The following is an 18,788-nucleotide window of genomic DNA, read 5'->3' on the forward strand; positions in this document are numbered from 1 at the left end:
ACGCTGTACAGATGGCTGCTGGCTGTGTGTGGCTCTGAGCCCCTGAAGTGCAGAGCTGGCTGGGTCTCCCTGCCTCCTGGAACTTGCATGTGGGGCCCACATGCAGGAGGCTGGCCTCTAGACAAGAGCCAGAGACTGGAGCCTGGGGCTCTCGGGGGCCCTGCAGCGGGCACACACCTGCTCAATGTCACTGTGTGCCAGGACAGGCCCTGAAGACCAGAGGCTCAGACTGGGCCTTGCCTTCAGGAGCCCCAGCCTTGGGCCTCTGGACAGTGAACAGGGACAGGGCAGCTCTTCCCTCTGTAGGGTCCCACCTATGTGACACCAGGAAAAGGTGGAAACTAACACTACTTTTTACATAAATGGATGAAAGTTGAGGTCAGCACTGGGTTCCCTAGAAAGGCAAAAACCAAAGGGCTTCTTTGAGAGGGTGGGAACAATGGCAGGTGGCAGGGCTCAGCCTCGTGTGGAAGAGGAGCAAGGCCAGACATGGTGTGGTGGGTTGGGGATGATGGGTGACAGTGGCCTGGTGTCCCCGGGCCTGTGCCATGGGCCCAGGCCCTTCCCTTGTCAAGCCCCAGTGGACAGCTGGCCATGAGGCTCCTTGCCCACCCATCTTACCTCGCATTCATGGTATCCCAGGTCATCCTTGCCAGCTGCTCTGACCACAAGCACCAGCAGGCCGCTGCGGGGCTCACTCAGCATCTGGTACTTGTTGCCCGCGGTCAGCAGGGCCCCATCTTTGTACCATCTAGAACCCATCCCAAGAGTCCATGAGGCAGGGTGTGACATTCCCCGTGCTGCAGACCCGCTGCCCTGGCCCAGATGCTACAGTCCTTGGTGAACCCACCCTCTGGATGCCCACATCCAGCTTGGCCATGCTATCTTGTGGCAGAGGCCCCATGCCCAGTGGGTCTCAGCCCCACAATGCCCATTCTTCAGTGATCAGACAGTCACTGTGCCCAGCCCCGTACAGCTGCACAACCCTTGTGTTGCAGACAGGAGCCTGAAGCCCCTTCCCTGGTGCCCCACCATGTGCTGGCCCACCTGATCTGAGGGTGTGGGGCGCCTTCGATGGTGCAGGTGAGCTGGGCATCCTCTCCCTCCACAAAGGGCAAGGCCTGGACCTTGTTCACCATCTGTGGCGGGACTGCAGGGTGGAGAGAGACAAAGAGCCACTCTGATGGAGCTGGGGGTGTCCGAGCCCCCACATTCTTCCTGAGCCCTAAGTGAGCCCATGACCACATAGGGCTTCCACCCTCACATGCCTGCCTGCCTGCCCTTCCCTCCCACCCACACCCAGTCCCTCATCACAGCGAGCAGAGGGATGGAGGGCCCTTCCACCCTCCACCAGAGCCACATGTTGGGCTTGGTCAGGGTGTCTCCCTGCCCCACGGGCCTCCAGGCTCACCTTGCACCAGGATCTTTCCCAGGGCGCTGGCACTGCAGCGGCGCTGGTCGCAAAGCACATGTACTGGCCAGAGTCGACCCCAGTCAGGTTGTCCAGGATGAGGGTGCAGGAACCATCTGGGTCTTCGATGAGAATGTGGTGAGAGTCCACTTCCACTGGCTTCCCATCTAGAAAGGAGGAGTGAGGGCTGTCGTCGAGCAGGGACCTTGTAAGCCTGCCGCGTTGGATGAGAGGCTGGGGCTGGCCTGAACTCTCTGAGTCTGTCTCTGTTTCTCTCTCTTTCTCTCTGGTGTGGCCCAGACCTCTGTCTCTGTGTCTCTATGTCCACCTTGGACATTAGCTACAGGCAGGGCCAGGTGAAGAGACCTGAACCTGACAGAAGACATCCACATGGACAGCTAAGTCCATGGTCGCCCCACTGCCCCAGTGTGACTCCCTGCGGACCTTCCATGTGCTGATCACGCCCAGCTCCCTGGCTATGGGCCCATCCTCACTCAATCCCACCAAGCCTACAGCTACATAATCCACTGCCTAACACCCCTTCCCTCCCACCCACACGTGATTCCTCATCACAGCATGCAGAGGGATGGAGGGCCCTTCTACCCATCCAATCTGCAGGGGGCTTCGAGAAGGAACTCTGATTTCCATGGCTCTGCTGGACACAGGCACCAGGCCACCCAGTTGCGGACAGGGACCTCTGGGTGCCATGGCGATAAGGTCTGCATCTGAACTCTGGCCTGAAACTGCGTGTGACTCTGAGTTCACACATGGTGGACCCTTAGCACCAGCCTTCTGCTCAGGGGGAGCCAGGCATCCTGCTGGTCTTCCTGAGGCCACTAGTGCAATGTGCCCTTGTTGACCCAGGGGCTGCTGCAAGTGGCATGGCCATTTGGTTTGACAGTTAACCAGCTAAGCTGGGACAGCTCCACGCAAAGACCTGGCAGTAGAGCGTGGATGCCACACCCCAACTTCCCAGCCTTTGCGTGGCTGGCAGAGGAAGTGCCAGGCCTTGCTATAACACAGAGGCAGCCAAGGTAATGAGAAGATAAATCGCAACTTGATGTCCTTGTATGGCTAGCAGAAATGGCCAAAGGGAGCTGGCCGCTAGAGTGATCACCACCAGCTCTATCCACTTGCTGCCCCCGTGGCCCCAGGTGGTAGGCACATACATAGGTCGTGCAAGCCCAGCAGCTCCGGATGAGTGGCTCCAAATGGGGTGCCCTGGGAGCGCTCCCCTCCTGAGAGGTGGGGCCCGGCAGAAGTGAATTCAGTCACTGAGGGCACTGACTGGAAGGGATGGGTGCTGGTCTTCAGAGGTCAGCAAGCTGCTATAAAACTAGCCTGGTCCTGAGCCCCTCTCTTCCTGTCACTGCAACTGCTCCTTCCCCCTGACAAGACTCCCAAGAAGTCATGAGGCCACCAAGGGGGAACCCCACCAGATGGCACCATGCCCTTTGGACTTTCAATCTGAAAACAATCTCTTCACTTTATAAGTAACCCAGACTCAGGTGTCTTGTTGGCACATCAGGAAATGGACCAAGACATGTTGCACGTTCCTGAGACAGACCGTTTCGCGGCTAGAGCCCTTGATGAGTGAAGCGTCCCCTGGGTCTAGGACTTATCCCCTGCCAGACATGGCTGTCAGATACCACTTTTGAAAATCAGCTCTCAGCATGCAGTGGGGCTTTGGAGGAAACCAGATGCCCAACCCAGTGAGGCCTTGTGATCTTCCACTCAGGGATAGGCCAATTGGACTCCCCGAGGAACAAGAGATAAGGGCTGCCCAGCCGCATCCATCAAAAGGAAGAGAGCTTCCTGAATGAGTGGATGTCCCCCAAGGGCAGGGTGGGCTCTGCTCTCCACTCCACTCCCTGATGCAAGGCAGCTGACTCCATGAGAATCTGGATCCAAGGGTCTCCACTCATGGGCTTAGGTTCGCATGGTCTAGCTAAACTGAAGCCCACTGACACGGCAGCTCGCTAGCCTCATCATCCAGGAAAGGGAAGCTGGACTCATTCATTGTTTTGGGGGCTGGCCAGAGCTCTGGGCACTCCTGGGCCCTCTCTGCCTGGCCGCCCTTCCTCGCTAGCTTCCTGGGGTCCTTCCCATCTCTCTGGCTTGCCGCCCCTTCACTTATGTTCCCTACCTCTCTGACTCTGTGAATCCCAGATCCCAAGCCTTGAAGCCTGAACCTCATCTCTTCACGCTCATTCCACAAACTGACCACAGTCTGTATGCACCTGGATTCTTCAAAACCTCACAAATCTGGGTTTCTTTCCTCCCTGCCCAGCTCAGAATGTACCAGCCTGCCTCCCTGTGGGTCTGCCCCACCTCTGTGAATAGGACCAGTGGCCTCTGCTGTCCACAACCCCTGTGCTGCTCCCTGGATGCCATCTCTCTTCCACACACCCCATGCACCCATCAGCAAATCTGGCTGGCTCTGCCTTCAAAATGCATCCAGGATGCAACCATAGCCACCACCAACATGATGCCATGTCCCTAAGCAGGCCCTTGGCACTACAGCCAAGGTGACAGATGACAGATCTGAACCATGCCCCCTGCTGCTCACAAGACCATGGGGTTTCCATGTAGTCAATGCTCCATGATGCCTAAAGGAATCATGTTGATCCCTGGCACCAGCAAGGTGCCTCGGGACCCGAGAACAGTCTGCCAGGGAAGAGCCTCGGATTTTCTGGAACCTTGGGCCACAACAGATGGGCTAGCCTAGGGGTTTGTGGCTCAGGGCCAGACTGGACACTCTATTTTACAATGGCATTCATGGAGGAGGCTCTGGCTCATGCTAGCCTCTACACCAACTAGGAGATTCCTGGTGGGTGACCTGGGCCACACTGGCCTCTATGCCAATGAGGAGATTCTTAGTAGGTGACCTGGACCACACCAGCATCTATACCAACAATGAGATTCCTGGGGGGATTCTCAGGCCATTCTATGTCTATGCCATTGAGGAGATTTCTAGTAGGTGACCCAGGCCATGCCAGTGTCTATGCCAACGACGAGATTCCTAGTAGGTGACCCAGGCCATGCTGTGTCTACACCAATGAACAGATTCCTGGAGGATGCTCCAGGCCACAAAGGCTTCTATGCCAATGATGAGATTCCTGGTGGGTGACCCGGGCCATGCTGCTGTCTACACCCATGACGAGATTCCTGGTGGGTGACCAGGGCAATGCTGGCATCTCTACCAGTAATGAGATTCCTGATGGATGCTCTAGGCCAAGCCAGCATCTACGCCAACAAGATTCCTAGTAGGTGACCCAGGCCATGCTGGCATCTACGCTAATGACAAAATTCCTGTGGGTGACCTGGGCCATGCTGGTGTCTACACCTTTGATGAGACTCCCAGTGGATGACTAGGGCCACGCTGGTGTCTATGGCAATAACGAGATTCCTGGGCCACACTGGCATCTACACCAATGAGGAGATTCCTGACGGATGACCCAGGCCACACTGGCGTCTACACTAACAATGAGCTTCCTAGTGGAGCTCCATGCTGTCTTCTATGCTAACATGAGATTCATAGTGGGCTTCAGGCCATTAATCTTGACTTCAGGAGGACTAGAGCCTGAGGTCAGCCACATGAGCGGTCAGCCATGCAGGTCTGACAGAGTTCCAGTGACAAATGCTGACGTCAAGTCTCATTAAGCCTCCTGGTTGGCATAGGCCTGTTTGTGTTCTCAGGTGTCACTGGGAGGAGAAGGTGCTCTTCCTCACTGCACTGGGAGCGGGAGGCTAGCAGCTCATAAGTGGTGACACTGGACCCTCCCGAAGTGCTCTTCTTTTTTCTCAGGGGCTGCAGTCTTGTCTTTATGCTGAAGTAAACCCTAACCCTGAGCATAATAGCTCTGAACTCCAAGACCTTCTGGTGAATCACTGAACCTGAAGGCAACCTTGGAGACCAGTGAACTGGACGTCAGAAGTGAGAGTGGTCTCGGGACCCCAAGCCTATGGTGGTGCAGGAAGTGAGGATGGTCTCGGGACCCCAAGCCTGTGGCAGTGTCAAGTGAGACGGGCCTGGGAGACACCTGACCTCCCTTGACCTTGGCAGCTCCCATCCCTGAGCCACGTAAGGCTGTGCTCCGTGACCCTGAAGGTACAGTGTGATCAGCACCCTTCCTGGCCCATTAAGCTCACAGGCCTCTCCTGCACCCAGGTGCCTGCCTGTGGCCCCCTCTGTGGTCCTGGTGCTCTCTCGGCTGCCCTCAGGCATGTCTGTCTTGGCCCTGTGCTGACTCTTCACCCTGCTCATTCCCCAGGGTGGCCATGGCACCACCTGACTTACCTGTTCACTGTCCATCCTCAGGATGTTTGCCCTTGAACAGGCCTGGACTGTCTCTTGTTCCCCATGCCCAGCCCACTGACCAGACCCCATGCTGTCCTCAGCCCCCGTGCAGCCCACCCCTGGTGGGGGTTCCTGTGAAGGGTCAGTCTGTAGGCCCTGGCAGGTATCCTTATACCAGCTGACAGTAGGCTTGGGTGTGCCGGTCACACAGCAAGCCAGCTTTACAGTTTCCCCCAGCTCAGCCGTGCAGTCAGCCAGTTTCTCTTCAAATTCCGGAGGAACTGAGGACACATGCACTCAAATGCTTGTGTGAGTGTGCAAGAGTGCACGTGCATGGAGATCAGCATGCATGTGAGTGCACATATCTATGTGTATCCATCATGTATGCACATTTTTGTACAGGATTCACATATGTATGTGTGCATACATGTACACTATGTGCACACGCATATCAACATATCAAGCACATGTGCATGCACATTTGAGGCTGGGTGCGTGAGCATATGTGGTGTGCACATGGGACTTCCCGTGTGCCCATGTACATTCATGTGCATGCACATGGGCCTGTGTGAGTGCTCATGGGTGGCAGGTATTCTGCAGCCTTCAACTCATATGGCGAGCGTCTGTCACTGGGGCATCACACAAGTGGGATGTGCCCGTGGGTAAATCGAGTTCCTACCCTAGCTGATGAGTGTCACCCTCCACGAGGCCTGACCCACAGCTGTGGGTGCACCCCACATGCATGTGTGTGGCCTTGCCTACCTGCTATGGAAGCGACTGATGTCCTGCACATTGCGAAAAATGACTGCCTTCTGGCTGGCCACGGCTGCTGGTGCTCAGGGAGCACGGTCCAGTTGCTGTATGTAGTTTCTTTGGAGGAACTGAAGCTCACCCACGAAGGTCTTCTCTGAGCTCAGCAGCTCCTGGATGACAGAGCTGGTGGAAGAGTGGCATCAGGGGGTGCCCAGCAGCTGCCCTGCTCCCACTGTCCCTAGTCTCCACATGGGGACTAGGTACACATGGAGAGCTTGCTCCCTTGCACTGCAGTTAAACGGGATTCCTGTGAACAGGAGCCTGTCACCCAGCTTCAGAAAGTGGGTAGGTGGTGGAGCAAGGGCACCACCTCTTCCCCAGGAAGCCCTCACGCATGAGGCTCTGGGAGGGCACAGCTGCAGAAACCAGGGGCAGGACCATGACCTAAGGAGGCTCACACAGCTTCAGCAAGCACAGGTCCCCCATGAAGAAGCAGGGCAGAACGCCAGCTGGCCCTTGAGGCCCAGCAGCCAGCTGTGACTCCAACCTCAACCCTCCCCAACACATACCTCAGCCTGGTCTTGTACTCATCCTTGGACACGGCCTCGGGGAATTTGGGGGCCTCACTGGGCCCCCACTCAGGAGACAGCTGTTGAGAAACAGGAGTTTGTCCCAGGGCACCAGTTTGTTACACCTCCTCTGTGGCCACCAGGCTCCTGTCCCTTACTTCCAGGGTTGTCTGGCGAAGGGCCAGGATCCCAGGGCCTTGGCACCCTCCCCCAGCTCCAGACTACCATACCTTGAGCCTCTTGTCCAGGTAGGCTGGTGACACCCAGCCTTGCCTGGAGGGGCTGGACTTGGTGGGCTTGGTGCGCACAAGCCAGCACAGCGGGTGGGCTGAGTCCAAGACCTCCACATACTGGCCTTCCCGCAGTGTGATGGCATCCTGCTCGGCCCCCAGGGATAGGTAGTCGGCCGTGGCCACGTAGATATCAGAGATCTGATAAAGAGAAATGGGCCTAAGTCCTGGGGCCAGAGGGGTGAGGCCTGCCAAGGCCACCCATGGCCCCCCACCTCTGAGGAGGGAGAGGTTCTCCAAACCCCCTAAAACCCCCAAGAGCACAGAGGGGAGTGTGCTGACTCCAGGGGCCAAGGAGGTACCCAGTCCAAGGCCACAGGGCAGGAGCCCCCAGGGTCACTCTGCACAGATGGCAGTGAGAGGGCTGGCTCCTGCCCACGTGGACGGGCGCCTAGACTGTGGTTGCTCACAGCGCCTTGCTGCCCACTGCCCCCTGCAACCCAAGAGGTGGTGGGCTCTGGAGGCAAAGGTGCACTCTCCACAGATGGCAGTGAGAGTGACATCAGAGGTAGTGCTCTGCAGAAACCCACGTGCAGAGACCCTGCCCTCTTCTCCAACCTCTGGTGTCCCTTGGTGTCTCTGGGGGTGATGCCCCTCCCTTGGTAGCACCAGGCCCTTGCAGCCCCCCATCGTCTCTTCAGCAGGTCAGGCCCCAAGCCCTGTTCCCAAGGGTCCCATCCCACCCACCTCTCCTCAGGAGTCCCCATCCTCTGACTCCGAGGATGACTCCTGGACGCTGGAGGAGGGCCGCCACCGGCCATGCCGGGGGGAGGCGGACGGAGTCTTGGACTCCTCATCACTGTCACCTCCAGGCACCTGCAGCTTGGCTGGGCGAACACAAGGGTTGTGATGTCCCTGGAAGGCTGTCCCCCTACTGCCTACCACCCAGCCAGTCTCCAGGGCTCCCAGGCACAGAGTCCTAGCTAGGCCCCATGCGAGGACACAGGGTCCCAGCCTCCCCTGGGCAACCTGGATGCCCATCCTGGCCCTCTCACCCTGTGTGATCTTGGCCGACACCATCTCAGTGATCTGGGAGGTGAGTTTCTGTAGGAATTCCTCTGTGCCCACCTCAGCGAGGGACAGGTGGCTGTGGGCCTCCTCATCCACCAGGGCCTCCCCTGGGGGAACAAACACAACACTGTGGGGTCATGCTTTCCCCAAAAGTTCACTACAATTCTCCTAGGGGCTGATGGTGAGCAGGAGACCAGGCCCTGGCAGGGAGACCATGAGGTGGTGCCAGCAGGAAGAGACCAGTGAGGTCAGCAGGATGCAGAGCCTGTGACCAGGGATGAGAATGAAGGGAGCGGGTCTGGACAGAAGAGGCAGCAAGTGGCCAGAGAACGGCAAGCACAGCTAAGGGGCAGCAGGTGGCAGGCAGGGCTGCAGGCAGATGGTGAGGGAGCTGAGGACAGGACTGGGCAGGGTCCAGCCTGGCATCAGGCTTGAGGCGGGGTTGGGGCTGTGGGGGCCGAGGTGACTTTGTGGCTCTTCTTAACATAGCCCACTGGGCATGGGCCCCATGACCACAGAGGTCAGAAACAGCTCTGACTCCAACCAGAGGTTGGAGCTGGCCATGAGAGGGCAGGGACCTGCCCAGAGCCCAGGTCCAAAGGGCGGCCTCCCCTGCACCCAATCCGGGCATACCTTTCCTCTGCCCAGCAAGGCCGGTGAGACCAGCAGACTCTGACATCTGTGCTGAGATGGCTCGGGTGGTCCTGAGGGGAGGAGGGGTGTCCTGCAAGCCCAGCTTGGACCCCACCACTCTGTTCCCCATAGAGGGGGACCTAGGGGCCAGGACACCACAATCAGGGGGCTCCACACCAGAAGGGGCCCACAAAAACTTCATTTTATAGTGCGGAGAACCTGCACAGGGTAGGGGGTGGCCACCCACAGGGCTACACCACCCTAGCCCACTGGGTAAGTAGCACCAATGTAGGCACGCCCGGGCGCACGCACGCCCGGACGCATGCACGCACGCCCGCACGGACGCACGCCCGCACGGACGCAAGCACGCACGGACGCAAGCACGCACGGACGCAAGCACGCACGGACGCAAGCACGCACGGACGCAAGCACGCACGGACGCAAGCACGCACGGACGCAAGCACGCACGGACGCAAGCACGCACGGACGCACTGCAAACTACTTCCTGAGGCCTAGAAGTTTCAGGCAGTTGGTGGAGAAGCACGTGTCTTCACTTAGCTGAGGACCTACCTTCCGAAGGCTGCCTGGCCTACTCTGCTCCTGGCCAGGAAGCTTTGTCGCCCTCTAGGATGAAGTCCCTTCCGGCTTTCCACTTTGCAGTTCCTGGTGAGGATGTGAGGCTTCCCACAAAGGCAGCCTTGTGCTCACCAGTGTGCTCCTGTTGGACATTGTGGATCCCAGTGGAGAGCCTCAGGTAGGGACGGCACCAGTGTTTCCAGCAGTTTGTGGGGTGCAGCACTGGCTGGAGCGGCGTCATGGGATCAGAGCTGGGTAAGTAATGCATGGGGAAGAGGCAAAGTGTCTCTCTCTCCCTGTAAGGAGGTTCATGGATGCGCCTACCCTGTTGAGTCCTGTTTGGGATAGGAACCTTGCTGGATAGTTCTTAGGGAACCAGGAGCAGGGTGGGGTAGGAGATGGGAGGGGTAGGAGGTGGATGAGGTAGGAGCTCCGTGGGGTAGGAGCTGGGTGGGATAGTGCAGGGGAGGGGATGCCCTGTGCTGTCCCTAAGAGGCAGTGACTGAAGGGGTGACCATGCTGAGGCTTGTGGGGGAAGGGTCCTGGCTGGAGATCTTAAGGGACCTGAGCTGGGTGGCGTAGTGTCTGGGGAGGAGGCGCACTGTGCCTGTTGCCACTAGGCATTACTTGGTAACATTCCTGGGCAAAGCCTCACCCTCAACACACAGGTGAGTGCATGAAGCACACAAGCTTGGGCGGGCATATTGCAAACTGTTTCTGTGCTCTGAGTTTCCAGGCATCCAGAAGTGGCCAGTAGACAGTGGAGAAGCATGTTCCTTAAGTACCTGAGATCCTTCCTGCTGAACCTGGGAGCAGAGCCTAGGTAGGGAGACTTCCAGTGTCCTCAGCAATGTGTGGTGTATGGCCCTGGCTGGAGAGGTGTTGGGGGACCAGACTGGATGGGGTAGGTGCTAGGTGTGGTAGTGTGTGAGGAGGGGGCACACTGTTTCTGTAAAGTGGTGCCTGGAGAGGAAGCTCATGCTGAGGCCTTTGGGGACACCGCCCTGGCTGAAGAGGCTTCAGGGGAATGGAGCTGGGTGAGGTAGTTGGTGGGGAGGGGGCACACTGTGTTTGTACCTGTGAGGAGATGCCTGGAGAGGGCGCTCTTGCTGAGGCCTGTGGGAACAAGGCCCTCACTGGAGAGGTGTTAGGGCACCAGGAACTGGATGGGGTAGTACATGGGGAGGGTACTTGCTGTGCCTGTCGCTGCAATGCAATGCCTACAGTGGGTGCTTGTGCTGAGGCCTGTGGGGGTGCAGTCCTGGCTGGAGAGTTATTGGGAGACCAGAGCTGAATGGGGTGGAGCTTGGTGGGGTAGGAACTTTTGTAGGGAGAGGTGCACTGTGCCTGTTCTTGCTAGGGGTTAGCTGGAGGGGGCAGTCGTCCTGAGGCTTGTAGGGGCACAACCCTGGCTGGAGAGGTCTTAAGGGACCAGAGCTGGGTGAGGTAGTATCTTGGGAGGGCTGAACTGTTTCTATAACTGTGAGGTAGGGCCTGGGAACATCCTTGCACATAGCCCCACCCTCGACACACATGTGCATGCAGTTTGCACACATTCACTGATTCATGCAGGGACTTATCCCAAACTGCGTCTGCACAGTGGATTTCTGGGCAGCCTAAAAGTGTACTGCAGATTGCAGAGAATCTGGGGCCTTCAAATCACAGAGATCCTTTCTACTGATGGCTGCCTTGGCTGCTCCAGTCTTGCCCCTAGACTATGTCACCCACTGGGAAGGTGTCCTTGCCGTCCTTTCTCATTCATGGGTGAGGATGTTGGGCCTCCCACAGGGGCAGCATGGCCCTCACCACCACCTCCTGTTGGTCTTTGTGGACTTATGAGGACAGTCTCAGGTAGGGAGGACTCCAGTGTCCCCAGTGGCATGTGGCATATGGCCCTGGGAGGAGAGGTTTTACAGGACCGGAGCTGGGTGGTGAAGGAGTTCCGTGGGTAATGTGTGGTGATGGGGCACACTGTGCCTGTCTCTGGGAGGCAGTTGCTTGAAGGGAAGCCTGGGGGTGTGGCACAGCCCTGGCAGGAGAGGCATTGGGGACTAGAGCTGGATGAGTTAGAGCTGGGTGGTGTTGTGTGTGTGGAGGGGGCATGCTGTGCTGGCCCCTCTGAGGTGGTTCCTTGAGAGGGGCCTCTTTCTGAGGCCTGTGGGGGTTGGACCGTTGCAGGAGAGGTGTCCTGGGACCAGAGGCTAGGTGGGGTAGTGTGTGGGGAGGGGGCACTCAGTGCCTGTGGCTGCAAGGTGATGACTGGAGCAGACACACGTTGTGAGGCCTCTGGGGGCGCAACCCTGGCTGGAGAGGTGCAGAGGGACTGGCAGCTAGGTGGGGTAGTGGGTGCCTGCTGAGAGGGAGTGCCTAGAGGAGGCACTAGTGCTAAGGCCTGTTGAGGTGGGGAAGTGGGGCATAGGAGTTAGTGTGCTCTTCCTGGGTGCTCTTGGCAGGAGCTGAGTGGGTGTGGCAGAGGTTGCAGGGCAGTGGGGCAGAGGCACTTCTGGTGCTGTTCCTGGGTGCTCCAGGAGGCAGCTGAGTTTGTGTGGTGGAGGTTTTAGGGCCGGTACCTGGCTTCAGTATTGGGACCTTGTAGGGGGAGTAAGTGTGAAGGGAAACTTTGGTTGGGGGCTAGCCTGAATGGGAGGATGTTAAAGGGAGAAAGCGGAACACCTGGTTTAATTTGAGTACACATGTATCATTTTTAAAGCTGTGCATACGTGTATGATTTTAAAAGCTGTGTTCTCAACTTTATCTGCCAGTGTTTTCTTTTGTTTGTCCCCCCAAAAGAGTTAATTGCAAGTTTATAGTATAAGTCTATTCTCTACATTCTGTACATATAATTTATGTGTTTTTCTTGTACCTTATATTTTATTACAATTAGGTGATTTGTAATGATTCGTTGTTTATATATCAATGACTTTCATATTTTAAATCAATCATTTTTATGGAAACCATTTTTGTAAGTCCTCATTTACTTTGCTTTTTAGTTCACTATTTCCCAGTAAGTACAATTACTCATCCATTGGCATTTCCCTTTTTGCTGTGCAAAGGGTATATTCATTCTGAAATACTTTGATGTGTATTTTGTCCAGTGTGTGTTACTAAAGCTTCATGGAAATTTAAGTATCAGTTGTTTTTGTCTTAAACTGGGAGATAAACTGTAGTTGAAATGGTCAGGTTTTTAAGGCATTTGTCTTCTGGTGACATTTTGCTCTGTTGAGACATGCATTTTGTAAGTACATGTCTTTATAATAACACACATATTTCATAGAACCAGTTTTAGTAAAAAAAAGTTTTCTATTTTTTCACTTCATCATTTGATATGTTTGAGCCTCTGTTCATGTTCTATAGGTGGGAATTTATTATGATCGCCATCTGATAAAAGAGGCTGGTAGCAAAGTTAGGGTTAATTTTTATTTTTACCACAAGGTCATTTGTCATAACGAGGTTTTACTTAGGGGTTTCACAAGTTAGCATCAAAGTAGGCAATTAAGAATATTAACATTAACCAGCACTATTATAATTAATTCTTTTTTTACTTTTGGGATTTCACAGTGGGATTGAGAATATATGAGGAGTATCATTTCTTAGAAGTATTTTATGTGTAGCAGATGCAACCAAGGTTACATATTTCCATTAAAATATGTAGCCCTGAATTCCTGGGCTGGGGTTGTGGCTACACCTCAACATATACGTGTGTGTGTGTGTGTGTGTGTGTGTGTGTGTGTGTATGCTTTGAAATCTTGTCACTTTTGATTTTCAATTATGTAGAATACCTTTCTGAGTGTTGATAATATTTGTATAAGTTCATTTCATAGTTTTTGCTATTTAGAATACCTCTAAATGCAAATGAGGGCTCTCATGAGGAAACTAAATGTGTAAATTTTGGTTTCCCACAGCAGTTCTGTGACGTATCCCAGGGCCTCCAAGCCCCGGCTAGTGGTTTGGTTTAGAATGATGATGGTATAAATGGAGAAAAGGGATGCATACTTGATTGTTTTATTTGTTCATATGAGTTATAATTGAGAATAAAATGTATTTTGACATACATAAATGGAGTATAACTTCCCATTCTTTTGGTTGTACATGATGTAGATTCACACTGGTCATGTAATAATATATGTATAAAGGTTAATAATGTCTAATTCATTCCACTATTCTTCCTACCCTCTTACCCTCCTCCACTCCCTTCACTCCCCTCTGCCTTATCCAAATCACCTGTATTCTTCCCTAGAGGGCATCCTCCTATCTCAGTCTCTAAACTCATGGACATTACAGGTGTGCACCACAGTGCCTGGCTTTTCTTCTCATTTATTCTGAGGTCCCAGGCAATATTTCTTCTCTCAAAGATTTATGTTGTTTAACACCTCATAAGTACATATTAGTATGTACAATGTAATTACTTTGATTCCTGGGTAATATCTATCTCAACTTCTATCATTTCTTATTGTAAATATTTTAAATATCCTCCTTTGTATCTAGTTTCAGTTATTCAATGCTGTATTCACCCGCCTCTGCCATAGGACACAAGAACTTATTCATCCTAACTGTAATGGTGTTCTGGTTGACCAATCTCTCTCCATCCTCCCACCCTCTACACTCTTCCCAGCTTCTGGTAACAACTATTCTCTCAACATCTATGAGATTGACTTTTGTAGAATTCACATAAGTGGAATCAGGTAATATTTGTTTTTCTGTGCCTGGATTATTTTATTTAACTTAATGTCCTCCATGTTTATCTCTGTTGTTGCGAATGACAGGACTTCTTTTAATTTTGTGGTCAAATAATATTTCTTTGTATATATCACATTTTCTTTATCCATTTGTCAGTTTATGGGCACATCTGTTGTTTTCATTTCCTGGCTATTATGAACAGTGCTGCAATCAGTAGGGTAGTGCAGGTGTTTCTTTGCCATGCTCATTTCATTCCTTTTTGTATACCCCCAATAGTGGAATTTCAAGATATGTGGTAGCTCTATTTTTAGTTTTTGGAGGACTCTCCATACTTTCTTCTATAATAACTGAACTAACTACATTCCAACCATCATACTCTTCAAAAATGGTTTTTGTGTCTTGCCTACCACATTTATCCCAGTATTTCCCTAATATTATGGCTTTCCAAGTGTGAAAATATCTACCTAGCCAAACCGTTATCTCACTGTCCTCAATACTGTCATGTAAATAAAAAGTTTTTACAACTGTTTCTCAAACACACAATGACAGTTTCTGTCTGGAACTTTACTAGATTTTTATGCAACAATATCTTTGACTTTCTCAATAATTTACATAGTTTATTCCAGTATACTTAATTTTAAGTGTTTACTGTGTTATTATAAAATTGATTTGTCATTTTTACTTTACCATATTTGTTAATAGTACCTCAATTTTACCTTTATATCCCAAGGGATTGAATCTAGGGCCTTGTGCATGTGAGGAAAGCACCCTACCAACTGAGCTATATCCCCAGCCACAGACTATATTATAAAAATGGAGAATTTCATAGATACCATTGAATTTATGTATTGAGATGCAAGAATAAATAAAATGGCCACATGAGTCATGAATAAAGAATACTTTGAGATTATTCAAAAATAATATCAATAATGATGATATAAATTAAGATTTACTAATAATTAAAATGTCTATTTTTCTAGCACTTAAGACAAATAATCAACCTAGTCAGCAAGAAAATGAGCACATGCATTATTATCTAGGCAGTATATATATCCATGTAAGGTCTAAAAATATTTGGCTTTTATTTGGTGCTAAAGTTAAGAAAAGTCACACATCACTATTGCTGCATTATTTAAATAAAATTCTTTTTGTTAGTCTTTTCTTTTTTGTTGGCATTGTAAGGATTTCTAGTATACATAATGTATTAATTTATTGAGGTATTCTGCTTAACTTGCATCACAGACTCCTCAAGATTTACATTTAATATGTAAAAATATTTTGACATGCATAATCTATTTTTATTTCATCAACACTTTTTCTTTTTTTTCTTAAGAGAGAGTGAGAGAGGAGGGAGAGAGAATTTTTTTAATATTTATTTTTTAGTTCTCGGCAGACACAACATCTTTGTTGGTATGTGGTGCTGAGGATCGAACCCGGGCCGCACGCATGCCAGGTGAGCGCGCTACCGCTTGAGCCACATCCCCGGCCCCAACACTTTTTCTTAAGTTATGTATTTATGAACCACATAAACCAAAATATTCTACAAAGGTGATAACAAAATGAAGAGAAGTAAAACAATTCAATTAAACATATAATAATCTATGTTCACCATTGAGCATCAAATTTTTAAATTATCATATCTTGGCATTTTTCCCTTTGTTTCCTAACACAAATTATATTATTCAATACATCTTATACAAAAACCATTTATTTCTTATTAATAATGTTTTCTAGCTAAAGCAGAATTTTCTGAATATTTCTCTCTGTGTGTGTATGTTTGTGTGCATAAACGTGTATGACTCTGTGTGTGTGTGTGTGTGTGTGTGTGTGTGTTTGTGTGTATAGAGAGAGAGAGAGGGGAGAGAGAAGGACAGAAAGACTTTTTATGTTAGGTAAATATATTTGTATTTGTATGGAAACTCTGGTATAATTTTGCTATAAAATTTGAACTTAAAAATGAAGTATCTGATATAAATAGTTTATAAACAGAAAAATGAAATATCTGATAATAAACAGAAAAATGAAAATTGAAAAAGTGTTATCTGCTGGTACATTCTTTATTTTGTAATTGATCTTTTAATATTAGATATTGATCAGATAATATCAGTACACAGTGAGACTAATTATTTGGGAAGATCATCAATATTAAATGCATTTGGGAAGTCCAAAATAACAGCTATGTTTCTATTTTGTTTTTCTTTTTTTAGTTTTATCTTAGTTTTTTTCACTCTTTGCAAAGTATAAACTATTACCACCTCCTTTTCTCATATACTATAGCTACCTAAATAAATTGTTTAGAAAATTTACAATGTATTCTCCAGTATGTTACATGATCTTTAAAGTTTGAGACAAATGTTTTCAACTCTTTGTATGTTTTTTACATTGTTGCGATTGTTTTTAATTTTATTAGAATACATGTAACGGGAGGTAATATTTCTATATTTTAATGTTGAATTTTTTAAAGGTCTTAATCACAGTACTTTTTGTAATACGGAGTTATATACATACCAGAGAATAACATTAATTTGAAAATATAGGACATAATGACAATTAAACAGGAGGATTGCAAGTTCAAGGGCAGCCTCAGCAACTCTGTGAGATCCTTTCTCAAAAATGGTTTCATCTGCTTCACTGAAATAAAATGTTGGGGATCTTTCTCAGTGGTAGTGCATCCCTGGGTTCAATCTCCAGTGTTAGAAAATAAATGAATAAAAATAAATGAAAAAAAAGAACCAATTAGTTGATAACAATTTCATGAAATGAATGTGTATTTTATACGATAACACATTAAAGGTTGTTTTTTTTTATTTAGGTAGAACAAACAAAAAGATAAGGTTATTTTGTCCTAATCATAATATTTATGACTTATGGGATTTATTTTGATAATTTTAAATTACTGAAAAATTGGTATATTACTTTAGTTATTTATATTTCTTTTTGTTAATAGTTAGTTGTCATCTAGTTATATCTAGTGTATAGTGGGCATGGTTTGGCCACCATTCTTTGATGATATAAAACATTTAATCATAAATATGGCTTAAGAATCCTAATCTGGAGGCTTACTGAAGCTGGGGTGTGAGTGGCAAATAATGAACTATGAAAATAATAACAAGGACTTTGGAAAATGTTTATTTTTTTCTCTCTCTGATTGATATGAGTCTATCTGTATGTTTATCCATTTATTTATGAACATGTTTGATTGGAGATTGAAAAGGCAATTTGATATTATTTCTTTTTATATGACAAGGGAGGAAAACATCAACTTGTCCTCTACAAAGGACGCTAAGATGGGTGTTCTGTCATGACAAGTCATCAAGACTTGAACCATTTGCTATTTGGGAACTGAGGCAATTTACTTTTTTTTTCTGTTCCTATTTCTCTATCTAAAAGGTAGCAATAAATATAACAGCTTGTTTATAATTTCCATTAGTTTTAAATAAATGACGAGGAGACAAGCTGCCATGTAGACAGTGCCCAACAAAAATAGCAGCGACTCTTGCCACTGTCATCTACCTTGAGGTCCTTTGTCATCATATCACAACAGTGCTGAAGTATCAGAGAGATTTAATCCCTGACAGTATCATTAATTCTCTGTGATCTAAATAGTGACAGCTAATCTTTCTGGGTTTGGTTTGTCATAAGTCAGTTGGTGACGAATGGTTCTTTTTCCATACAGATGTTTGAAAAATTTTATGCATTGTTCATAAACTGTTGGGTGACATTCTCGGAACACATTAACTGCAGCTATTTGAAATGTTATTACTAAGAGCCCCTCCCCCAATTGTCTTCATGACACCCCTCTTCTGTAGCTTTTCCTATTATTTTTACTTACATCAGAAATTTCTTTCTAAAAATATTCACTCTTGTCACATTACTTCAGATGTACCTTTAGGATAAAAATACAAACAAAAGAGAAACTAACATAAATATAATGATAATGAATTCTTTTTGTTATTTGGTAAGCTAAACATATAGAAGTTCTCTAATTTAGTCCTTCCAGTGATTCTTCAATATGGGTGATTGTTTTCCCTATTTTAACTGCTGAAGAGACTGGCAGAAGTAAGATGAATCATGTTTTAGTGGCATGATCTTCTCTTTGTTATTGAGACTTAATGAAGAATCTGTCAGTTTATTTTCTCCTTCTTGCAACTTAGAACTTAACATGCTTTTATGCACTGAAAATAAATACTAAAAATAAAAGAAATTCATGTTGTTTATCTTTGTTAAGGGAATAGTATACTAAAAATCCTCAGTATCAGCAGTCAGATATAAGGTAAAAATAAAATTTTAAAAAATATCTGTATCAGTATTTCTGAGAATAATTTGAAAAAGTGATCTAAGGTATTTGAAAAAATGTTAACAACACTTCACTGAAATAAATAGCACTGTTATTGTTTTTGAGAAAAAAATAAACACTCAGGATATTTTTAATTAAAAAATAAGTCGGGCTGGGGATGTGGCTCAAGCGGTAGCGCGCTCGCCTGGCATGCGTGCGACCCGGGTTCGATCCTCAGCACCACATACCAACAAAGATGTTGTGTCCGCCGAGAACTTATAAATAAATATTA

At 48.9% G+C, this 18,788-nt stretch overlaps 1 protein-coding gene across 1 annotated transcript in view; it reads right to left on the reverse strand.

Moving 5' to 3' along the window:
* Window positions 1–8,016: 8,016 nt before the first annotated feature.
* LOC144257394 (obscurin-like) overlaps window positions 8,017–18,788 on the reverse strand; it is a 247,939-nt gene continuing 237,167 nt past the window's right edge. The window contains exons 2-4 of the mRNA XM_077803668.1: window positions 8,968–9,038; window positions 8,319–8,441; window positions 8,017–8,150 (exon numbers count right to left, since the gene is read on the reverse strand). Of these exons, the coding sequence (XP_077659794.1) occupies window positions 8,017–8,150; window positions 8,319–8,441; window positions 8,968–9,013 (303 nt within the window). The 5' untranslated portion in view covers window positions 9,014–9,038. The remainder of the gene's footprint in view (window positions 8,151–8,318; window positions 8,442–8,967; window positions 9,039–18,788) is intronic.

Source organism: Urocitellus parryii, chromosome 1 (assembly GCF_045843805.1).
Source record: "Urocitellus parryii isolate mUroPar1 chromosome 1, mUroPar1.hap1, whole genome shotgun sequence".
Taxonomy (NCBI): Eukaryota; Metazoa; Chordata; class Mammalia; order Rodentia; family Sciuridae; genus Urocitellus; species Urocitellus parryii.